Raw genomic sequence first — 12269 nt, 5'->3', positions numbered from 1 at the left:
TACATATTACTAATATTAGTGTTTTAACGCGTTTTTAAATTAACATACATACTTATTAATTTCACACACAATTAGGAATATACTTTCTAGAAATTAAAAAAAGGATATTAATTTGGTTTTTTAGAAAGTACATTTATATGAAATGAATGAACATAAATAACACATTGTACAGAATAATTATGAAAAATATTAAATATAATTATAAAAATCCCATTCAACTTATACGTCACATAATATATAAGATTAAGTAATAACAAGATAAGTACAGCAATATTTACATACAACAGGTAATTCTATATAGGTATAACATTAATCGCATTTATAATAATATATTAACAGAAAGCATACATTTTGTCTTATACCTAACTTACTGTCATCCATCAAACACACATTTTATTAATGGTGTGGGTTGAAAAAATCAATCTAATAAACAAAAATGATGGGACCCATGTAGGGCTTCCAATTATTATTAACCAGAGGAAAATTACTTACTATCCAGTTAGCGGTTAGTTTGCTTATTTACATTATTTACAATATATTTGTATACAAACAAAATTATTTACGGGCAAGACAAGACGTGTACCTACTCAATTTAGGGGATTAAGCAGAAAACCCAATGCAGTTGTCGATATCCCACAGCTCTATAGATTTGCCGTGGATATCTAAGCCACGCGTAATCCTTAAAGACCGCCGCGCTATTATTTATTCTATGGAATTTGTCTCACACTATATCAATAACAATAAAAGTAAGCCATTTAAAGGGTAAGTAAGTAATAAAGTAATTTAGGCAGGCGATTTTATTACTTGAGTGAAGACTGAGTTGTTGATTATTTGTTACGACGCGACGTTTTTGAAAAAGCTTTCACATGTTATTTTCGCGGTTTGTCTCTTTAGTTCATATACCTACTAATAATTATAAAATAATAACCCGGTTTTCGGTTAGTTTACATATCCGCGGTTACCCAGTTAGCAGGTTTCAGTAAAAACAGGGTTGGAAGCTCTAGATCTATTAACACGCTATTCATTTTTCGTATACAAATATGAAAAACGACGGTACGGACGTAAATAAGAAAATATTATACACGATTTATTCAATCGAGACAGGGAGAAAAACCAAATATCAACTTTTTTGACTTTTCTGTCGCATGTATAATGGAAGATCTCTCTAAACATGGCATTATCACTTCCCTTCCGACTAAATATAGGTAGGTACACAATACATCTACGGTGAGCAATAATACATAACTGAAACATTTAATGACTTCAAAATAAAGTGATAGTCAGCAATTACAAGGTTTTGTGTCTGCTTATGGTAGTCGAGATGGATATCCAAAACAAGGTACCTATTTGGAATGATACAAAGATCATGGCTATGTCAAAATGCCGACGGAGATTAGGTATGTCGACGTAGTTTTAAAATTTTAAATAATATAGCTAGCCATGTGTTTTTTTTTTAATTACAGATGATGAGTTCTGGGTTCGATCCCGGTGAAGTCAAAATATATTTACATAATCTAATATGTAAATTCCTTAAGCCTGGGAGTTTTACCACTATTATTGGGCTTCACGGCCTGTTATGGTGTTTAATAAAGAAACAAATAATAATTATAAAAAATAATACAGCCCCTTTATAAACATTATATATGTATACAATACTTATGTGTTTACGTTATTTCTTGATAATAGAAAGTAACATTCAGACCATCGACATCTAATTCAAATATAATTTTCTACAGTAAATATTTTACTATATAACTATAACAATACTAACCTAACATGATCTTGATCTTGATCCCGTGGAAATCTGTTATGCCAAAAGTCAATTCTTAGTACGAGTATAATATCATTAATTATTCATAAAATATTTGAAATCGTTAAACTTTGTAATTTGTGTGTTTATCTCTTCATTTTGTGATTAAAATGAATATTGACAGTAAATAAATGCACATTTACCTATGCATATTGCATATGCAACTGTATAAACCATTATGATAAACGAAAACAGTTATAATTGATTATAATAAATATTATCTAATATTCCGTCTGAAATGCGGCCCTGTTATTCGAACAAAACACACGTATTATATGCATACAATAGTGTGCGTCGCACTTTCCAAATGCATATAACATTTTTTGTGCGTAACTTCAAATAGCACGCATAAAATAAATTTTAATGCATGTTACGATATTGACATATATATTCAAAATAATAAAAAAATATGCTTACTTGTGAAATGTAGTTGCACTATTTCTTTTATTTTTCATATTTGTATCACTACTACAACCTTTTACTGAACAGATTGCCATTTTATATTTTAAATGAACATAAAACCGAGAGCACTGGGAGTAGTTGTCAGGCCGACGCACAAGTTTAGAGTGACGTTTTCTGAACACGCGGTTTAAGTTTACCTTACTCGAGATCGGTTGCTTGCATAGCCTTACCGGTTGGGTATTTCAGTTCCCTATATTTCTGAGTTCCCTGGTGCCGCCTTATCTTTAATTATGATCGTTCGAGAACTGAGAATTCTCGAAATTTCGAAATATTAATATCACAATATTCGAGATTCGCCTTTTCTAACATGTTTCGAGAATTTTAAAGCCGAGATTTCTCGATCGTAACCTCTACCCACAGGTAAACAAGAGAAGAAAAGTTTAAATACAATATATTAATACAACTCGTATCTTTTCTCCGATACGAATAAGTAGGTAGGTACATCATGCATATTCAACTTAGTTTACTTTTCAGACATATTATATTCTTTTCACATACATATATACAAGTGTTCTGCTCGAAATAGTTCTGGAAGCCCAATTGTCGAGAGTAAATTATTAATTACGAACGTTGACACTCAGCCTAGTTGACTTGGCGCCCTGGCCCTTTTGAAATACGAACTCAGCTGGTGCAACATGCATTTGATAATAATGTTACAAGTGCAATGGCATTCATTGTCAACTATGCATATTAGTAGATTTTAAAAAAAGAGGAGGGTTCAAACCACAAGTTGAATAAACCTATTGTTTTATATTTTCGACTGAGAATACTGTAATATAGTCTTAATGTTTTTTTGCAAATCCAATATCCAGGTCTTAATTTTAATGAATCGAGGTAGTGAGTTGCTTTATGCCAGTGCTCGAAATGGAAAATTTGACGAACCGAAGCGCTTGATAATTTTACGAAAATATCATGATAGTTATCTAATTTTATAAAAATAAATGTGTTAGATTTTATGTTAGGTATATGGCTCATCTAGCTCAGACAGTCAAAATAGTTTTCCTACGTGACGGAGCGATAGTTTTAAGGATTTTATGGACCAGAACGGCGCTCCGGTCCATTTCGACCCCTGCGTAATGCACTTGTAACAAATATAATTTAGTAGTTTCACGTCAATCCACCTTAAATTATTTCAAAATTGGATTGACCTCTTTATTTTATTTGATTTCCTTCGTAAATATATTGTAAACTTACCATTTTTTTCCAAATCGGGTCAAAATAAAGTAAAAAATATATACATTGAATAAAAAAAACACATTATGAAGAGTTTGAAATCATACGACATTAATTATTTAATTTTGACCATTCATAGAATTGAAAAATCTATATTATTTTAAAAATATAATCAGAGGTTTTGAAGGTTTTATTATGTAAATAAATGACAAAACAAACATTTTCGACATTTGCACTGTCTGACGATGACTGAAATAACCGTGAAAAATGCACACAATTCATCAAACACGATGTGATGCAATTTATAAAAATTAATAACTAACTAACCGGGACAAAACGACAAACCAGACAGGGCAATTCCGGTCAAATTGGGATTATCACTTGACTCCAAAATCAATAAAAATGTGATAAATGTGATATGTCGTATTCAGGCAGTTAATTATTGCGGGATCTTCGCTGTCAGGCGTGATATTTTTTAACATGACTAGTTAGTTATAAATTTAAAAAATCTATTAAAACAACGCAATAATATAACATCATCATCATCAGCCTGAATCTATCCACTGCTGGATGAAGGCCTCTTCAAGTTGCTTCCACTTCTCTCGGTCCTGTGCATTGCGTTGCCACGTACTTCCGCAGAACTTTATCATTTCATCGATCCAGCGGCCTCTAGGTCTACCTTGTGGACGTTTTGTACTTCTTGGATACCACTGGATGACTAGATTTGTCCAACGATTGTCTCTTCTTCGAGCTATGTGTCCAGCCCATCTCCATTTAAGGCTTTTAATAAACTCTATTACATCGCAAACCCTTGTCTGCTTCCTTATCCACTCATTCCTCTTTTTGTCCTTTCGCGTTATGCCCAGCATGCACCTCTCCATACCACGTTGTGCTACTCTAAGTTTCTGGATCTCTCTTTTAGTTAGGGTCCATGTTTCACACGCATATGTCATCACGGGAAGCACACACTGGTTGAACACTTTGCGCTTTAGGCACAGTGGAAGGTCACTTTTGAAGACATTATTCAGGCGGCCAAAAGCACTCCAGCCTAGCTTTACTCTGCGAACAATTTCATCAAATATACATCCATCTATAGATACTTGTTGTCCCAGATAGATGTAGCTTTTCACCTGTTCGAGCTGAGTGCCATTGATGAGGATCTCTTTTTGGCCTGCAAAGCAGTTGAACATGACTTTCGTCTTTGTTACATTTATTTTCAAACCTACTTTGTTGCTTACTTCAGCGAGTTCCTGCATTCTGCTTTGGAGGTCTTCTGAGTCTTGCGAGAAAATTACTATGTCATCGGCAAAGCGCAGATGACTCAGGTATTCTCCATTTATGGGGATCCCTTTGTCATTCCAGTCAAGTTGCCTGAATAAGTCTTCAAGGGTAGCTGTAAATAGTTTAGGTGAGATTGTATCACCTTGTCGGACTCCTTTGCTGATAGGAAATCTGCGCGATGGTTTATGGAGATTTACAGATGCTGTTGCGCTACTGTATATATTATTGAAAATATTTATATAGCCTCCAGGGATTCCTTGTTTTCTGAGTGCGTCGAGTATTGAACATTTCTTTATCGAATCAAACGCCTTCTCATAGTCTATAAAACCCATGCATAGTGGCAATATAACATAACCTAACCTAATGTTACGAAACCACTCTATGAATACATACACATATTATTTTAATTTTATCATTTTATGAAAATACAAAAAGATGCTGTAACGCAAATTTTCCTAATGGTTTTCCATCGCTTTTTTATCTTATACAATGCGTCTTTACTGTCAAAACATATCATGCCCATATTGGTTTGTCTCGCGGTGTATTCGTCATCTCGCTCACACCCAATACAGCCGCAGTATTATAAAATATGAGACAGTATTACCACAAAGTGACCTAATATGATTACAAATACCCTTCATACGCTAATTTTAATAATATAACAATTACAGTCGAACTTGGTTATTACGAGGAAGATGGGACCGACTGAATTTGCTCGTTATAAGCGGTACTCGTCATATCAGAGAATAGGTATATTTAGATGAGCGGTCACATAAAAAAAATCGGAAATAAAAAATCTGAAAACCATCGTAAAATTCCCCGAAACAAGCATGGCCTTCATAAACTACAAAAGACGTTGTTTACTGTAATGAACGCTGGTAGGTACCTATGGACTTCACAAACCTTCGATTTTTCAACTATGTGCGTGGATATTTTTGTAACAATTAGACACTTAACTAGTGTCATAAACGTAATCCGTCCCCGGCGGCATCCTGTCTGATCGGATTTTATTGCTTAGGGTCGAATTGTTTTTAAACGATCGACACATTAACAGTATTTTAGCTCGGTATATCCGATAAGTTGCTCGTTATAACAGTGAATAAGTGTATGGAGAAAATCATAAATCAAATTTTAACTAATGTTTCCTCATTACATCCGAGATCTCGCTATGTCTGAGATCGTAATAACCGAGTTCGACTGAATATAATATTATGTAAGTTGTATTATTGTAATTGAGAATCTGGCTAATGGGAATCGTAATGTATGGAGATTTTAAACTGAATAAGAGAATTTTGCTAGCCATCGCGAGAGAATGACTTGCTTATTACCTTACCGCGCCTGGTCACTCTCCCGGGTATTTTACCCATACCCAGATTCAACCGTTGTCTATCTCATTGGTTTTAAAAAATCTAATATAAACAGTCATTCTGTATAACGTTTGTCTACTTTTTATTAACACATTTCACGCAGACGAGGTCCGGGGATATACATATCGACTTTGGAAAGGAAAAAGGGCGTAATCCACACAAATCAAATTTTACAGGAGGCACATGTTTTTGTTATGGTTTTCGGTCAAAGTTAAAATATAAAATTAACATAAACTTGAAATGCATGATAATTATTAATTTGGTTTTTATATGCCTAATATGATATTAATTATTGAGTTATTTAAAAAGTCACTTTTCCTACGTCACTTCCTTCTTTTTTTAAAAAAAATACTATCTAAATTTAGATAATAAATTTGCAGCTTACATCTTTTGGACATAACGTGTATTTAGCCATGTAAAACATTATTATTCAATAAAACCTATTTTGAAAACACTGAGGGTTACACCCTTTTTTTTTTCTATAGTCAATACAGCGCTCGAAATGGAAAATTTTACGAACCGGAGCGCTCGATAATTTTATGAAATTAATAACGTTGTTATCTAATGTATATGTATTTTATAAAAATAAGTCTGTTAGATTTTTTATTATATGACATATCTAGCTCAGACGATCAAATTAATATTTCCACAAGACGGAGCGATAATTATGTAGATTTTATGAACTGGAACAGTGCTCCGGTGCGTTCCGGTCCATTTCGAGCCCTGAGTCGATATTTAAATTATAATCGATATACTACTTAACATAGCTTTTCGTAAATAAAATTTTGTAAAAACTGATCATTATTTTTTATCAACCCGTCTTACGATGACAAAGTTTGTGTGGAGTATCAGAGAAACATGGATTTGTCTACCACTTTATAAATAATTATGAATATTAATTATTAAAACAAGACCACCCGCTAACTTTAATGATAGTTAATATTATGTAAATCAATTTGACACTTGCATAATATATTTGGGACTGTTTTAAGTATATTCCAATCTGTATTTTATAGTATGCACCCTACATATTCCTTTTTTGAAATTAATTTGAGAAAATTCAGCCATTAAAATAAATTAATTTTAGTATAATTTGTGCAATTATTGAAAAATTATCATCAATACGATAAAATGATTTGTAAAAGTATTATAATAACTTTGGTACAAAAAAACTGCAATGAAGATGTAGGTAGGTACTAGACCACAAAACAAATTAATAAATAGAATTCAGATAGGCTTTATACTCCGATACACTATATTTTGAAGCTGGGTTTTGAATGTGTGAGTGTCCTACGAAAATGAAACACGCATTATAGACGTGCAATAGTGTGTGCTGCAACCTTTAAATACACCAATATTGAATGATCTTCCGTGCAGAAACCGTGAGCAGTAAGTCAGACAAAGGACAAGCTTAGAATGACGTATTCTTGACACGTGTTTAAGTTTATCCCATATTCTTTCACATTCGTGATCGGTTGCCTGTTACTTTTCAACCGTAGGTATTTTAGTTCCCATTAATTCTGTGTTTCCTGTACTAGACTCACTAGCGGATCCAGAAATGGTCACAATGGCTACATATTCAATTTGAAAACATCTATTAACACAATTAATACATGATTTTGAATTTTCAAACGTACGGTACAGTATTAAGCAGTGTTGTTTAACCATTTTGGCGCTTAAAGCTTCATTGATTATATAAAACCCACATATCACAATATAATTATGAATTAAATTGTTGTAAGTAATATATAATTGTTGTAAGTAGTAAATAGTAAATCTAAGAAATTAATCATATTATTGTTATTATATTATATAATATTATACAAAAATCACCAAATTTTGCCATATTTGATACATAACGTAAGTATGTAAATATAATAAAACATAAAATATTGTAAATCTACTATTAAAAAAATCGGTACAGTTTGGTTATAAGGAATACAGCGGCAAACACATTTTGAAAATAGCCGATATATTGGATTATTTGTTAGGTTAACCTAACCTAACCAAACCTAACCCAACCTAACCTAAACTAATCCAAACTAACAAATAATCCAGTATATCGGGTATTTTCAAAATGTGTTTTCCGCTGTATTCCTCATAACTGAACTGTACCAAAAAATCTATGGTCTGCCAATACCAATTCTTCTTCTGTCATGTTCATACGAGAGATGCGCCTAGACTCTTCCCAACCATGTCTTGGCCACCGTAATAGCCACGTCATTGGCCTCAAGCATAATATCATCAATGATGCAGCTGGTTGGAACGAACGGATCATCACGTGGTTCGCAGTTTCTACATAAAGCGTACGTTGTCAAACAACGTGATTTATATCTTCATTGTCACATCCGATATTTAGGATCATTTATTATACTTAAGTGAGCTGGGGATCAGCGTTGCCAATTTAGCGTTTTTCTTGTCAGGTCTAGCATTTTTCGATGAGCATCCAGCTTGCAAAAAACGCATCTGGCTTGTGGCGTTTTTACTAGCGTTTTTGATGCTTTAAATGTTTAAAATTGTTAGTTTACTTATTTTCATTCGCATCAAATTTCCGACTATCAGATACATATTGCAGGTAGGTCGGTACCTATTTTAGTGAGCAATAAAATGCGATGAAACAATTTCATGTATTTTTTTAATGTTTATTCCGAGTCTCCGCGTATATAAAATAATAATTTTAACAACAATTAATTATTAATCTAAAAGGTATGTTTTTTAATAATTATCTATGTCTGCCTTACAAAAAAGAAAGCTCTTGTCTTCAAACATGAAACGAAACTTGAACGCCGTTGACACAATATGGGTATTTCTTGTTTATTATTAAATACTTATATTTTTGTGGTTTTTACACGTATCGACATTTTTTCGATTTTTACACTTTTTCGATAAGCGAAAGCGTTCTTAGTCGAATAAGTAAATTTACTTGCAATTTTATCTTCACAAAATCTAGCGTATTTTCCTGTCAAATATCTTATTTTCATACCCCGTCTGGCATGTTTTTGTCAACGACAGTTGCCAAATACTGCTGGGGATGCTGCAAGATTGTAGTCATCAGATTTGCAGCGATTAATAGTTACATTAATGATTATATATTAATACTTACAATAAACTCGCCCAAGGGGTAGTCATGGGGCCCATAACATGGCCAGAATACCCGTTCCTGATTATATTGATGGTTATTTGATCCTTGCATCTGGCATAAACCACTTACTCTACATTTAACGATGTGTACGTTATATCAGACGCAGTGTAATGAAAAGCATCACGTAAATTTAATAATCTATGGTAGCAGACTTAATAAAAGTGGGTAACTGATTCAAACGATGCCCACTGACGTTGTTGTCATTGCTTTAAATAACTACAAGTCTTTTCAGTGTCACTTTATTTTCCCAGAAATTTCATATCACACGATATGACTTGCATGACACATTACATGATGGCATTTATTATCCCTCTCTAGAACGGTTGCGCTGGATAAATGTTTAAGAAATGCAAATAATAAAGTTTAAACTCAACATAAGTGCTTTCGTGTCATTTATTGGTAAAAAAATAAGGGACTAAGCCTGAATAATCTGTATACTTTTGATAGGAAAGGTTTATGTATCAGCCACTATGTCTATTCTTATCCTGGAAATCATCATATTGTCATCTTATAATAATTATTATAAACCTGAAATTTGCACGGGTCTACGCACGTGTCCGGAAACTTGTACGTATGCATTTCGCCGTACCACACATCACGGTGAAATCTTGGACGGTATATAATAATATACCGTCCAACCTCTTTGGGTCGTATAGTACTGACATAAAATTATTCACGTCTATATAAAACACTATTATTGTCGGTTTACACTTTACAGGAAGCCAGCAGCGAACAAATATTGTTATGTTAGGTTAGGTTTGTATTTTTGATTTCATGAATTTTGCCAAAATCAGCTATGAAAATTGAATTAATGTCCATATTGAATCTAATAAAATTGGAGACCGTATAGTATACGGTAATCCCTTTCCGATAAGAAAGCTCATGGCGAACTGTGCCACGGTGAATTGTTTTACGTACAATTTACATGTAACCCTTATGCATAGTTTTATCTTTAAAAACATTAGTTTGAAGTCGATTAAATAGAATAAAACGAATGCAATTTGTATATACGTACATATTATTAATTTTGGAATGTGATGGCTCTTTAAAATAATAAGGAACATTTTGCAAATCATGAAAATGATTTATTTAAGGTTTTAGAAGACATTCTCGTCATTTGGATGACTTTATTTTTTCGCAAAATGATACCTTTACACATTTTTCTTGCAAGTGGTAAAATAATGATGATGGGATGCTGTACCAACTTTATAGAGGGATTTTTATATTATTTTACATGAGGTGCGTTCCTAAATAATCATAATAAAATAATAATAATTAACAATAAATGAGATATTTTTTTGGTACATTACCTTATTAGAACGGTTTTCCACCTAGTAACCAGGGCTCGAAATGGACCGGGCGCACCGGAGCGCCGTTCCAGTTCGTGAAATTGGTAAAATTATCGCTCCGTCTCGTAGAAAAAAATATTTCACCGTCTGAGTTTTCCGAGCTCTGATAGGCTATATAACAAAAAATCTAACACTTATTTTCATAACATACACATAAATTTTGATAACTATGTTAATATCTTCAGAAAATTGTCGAGCGTTCCGCTCATATATTATATTAATAATATATTATTAATACACAATATCAACGTTATCGTTCAAAAATTAAACAATACAACGTTTTTGGTAGAAAACGTATACTAATTTAATTTAAAAATAGGTAGTGTGTTATCCATACTTATTTGTAATTCAATTATTTGGTGAAATTCGTTATTAGGTTTTAATTGGTTTTAATAAAAAAGATATACTTACAAATGAAAATTATAAACGTGTGGTAGAAATATGTATATGACACTAATTTTCTTTTGTTTTTGTTTCAGTCTTGTAATACTACAATATGCAATTGCAGTGGACAAAAAGGGTCAGCGGGAGTGATGGGGAACTCGGGGATGCCGGGATTGCAGGGGCCCTATGGCGACACCGGACCCGATGGTCCTGAGGGGCCCTACGGAGACGCCGGAGAGAGTGGAGAGTATGGAGGAGTGGGAGAGAAGGGGTACAGAGTAAGTTATATGCAATAATTATCATTTATTTATAGCATTTTGCAAAATTAACCTTTTTATAAAGGCTTGCCCATAATGAAGTGAACTGCGTTAAGCCCTAACTACACGTGCACATTTACTGACTTAAGGGGGGACATGCTCAGCGTACGAAATGTCAAAATTAACATTATTCGTAGAATGTTTATCACATTTGAATGTTCAAAGACATAGCTTATAATCAGTATCTTCAAAAGTATCTTTAAATGTGTAAATCTTGCCCATTTTTTGAATAATAAAATGCCTAATTCTTGACAAATTTGGGATCACAGAGATTATGAATATAATTTTTTATTGAAAATATTTCAATATAATAATGTCGACATAAATTTTACTAATGGTTTTATAAATAATTTTCAAAATTAATAAATATAAAAAATATTAACACCACTTCACATGGACGTACTGAAATATGACTATATTCTCAAACATTAAAGCGAGAGGCTTAAAAGAATACTATTTTATGTAATAAAAATACTTTATGCAGTCATCAAATGTTTAAAATAAATATAAAGGATAATAAGGCTTCAAAATTATGTAAATAGATTATCTACAACGTTTAAGGAATGTCCAGGATCATGCTTTGAAAATAGCATAAAAGCTCCATTTTGACGTACGCTGAACATGTGGGCCGTTAAAGATTTTCGATTTCCGTCTGGTCCGATCGAGCATAATGAGAAAATTTCAATTTTAGTTCGATCTAACTCGACGATCGGGGTAACAATTGACTCAATGGCGGTAAGACCTTTCAATGCGGTCAGGTTGACGTTCACTTTTTAGGTACTTATTTATTTTTAACAGACAATATTACAGACAAAATAAATCAGTAAAGTAGTATCGTATCCAAATACAATCTTTATATAATGTTTGAGACTTTGACAGTTCTGTTGTTATCGTAATAGATTTTTGACGTCAAGGAAAGAAGGGGGAAGAACACGCAATGGATACCCAAAAATCTGTTACGATTTATTTTTGTGTTAATATTTT

At 32.8% G+C, this 12269-nt stretch overlaps 1 protein-coding gene across 1 annotated transcript in view; it reads left to right on the top strand.

The window, feature by feature from the left end:
• The window catches only part of LOC147078214 (uncharacterized), a 116019-nt gene that overhangs the window by 77933 nt on the left and 25817 nt on the right, over positions 1-12269 (top strand). Inside the window, exon 2 of the mRNA XM_085960572.1 lies at positions 11064-11246. Coding sequence (XP_085816698.1) covers positions 11064-11246 — 183 coding nt within the window. The remainder of the gene's footprint in view (positions 1-11063; positions 11247-12269) is intronic.

This window comes from Rhyacophila brunnea, unplaced genomic scaffold, assembly GCF_057557595.1.
Source record: "Rhyacophila brunnea isolate RB1 unplaced genomic scaffold, BYU_Rbru_1.0 scaffold_118, whole genome shotgun sequence".
Lineage (NCBI taxonomy): Eukaryota > Metazoa > Arthropoda > Insecta > Trichoptera > Rhyacophilidae > Rhyacophila > Rhyacophila brunnea.
The sequence above is the reverse complement of the archived record's forward strand: the minus strand, read 5'-3'. Positions and strand labels throughout refer to the sequence as shown.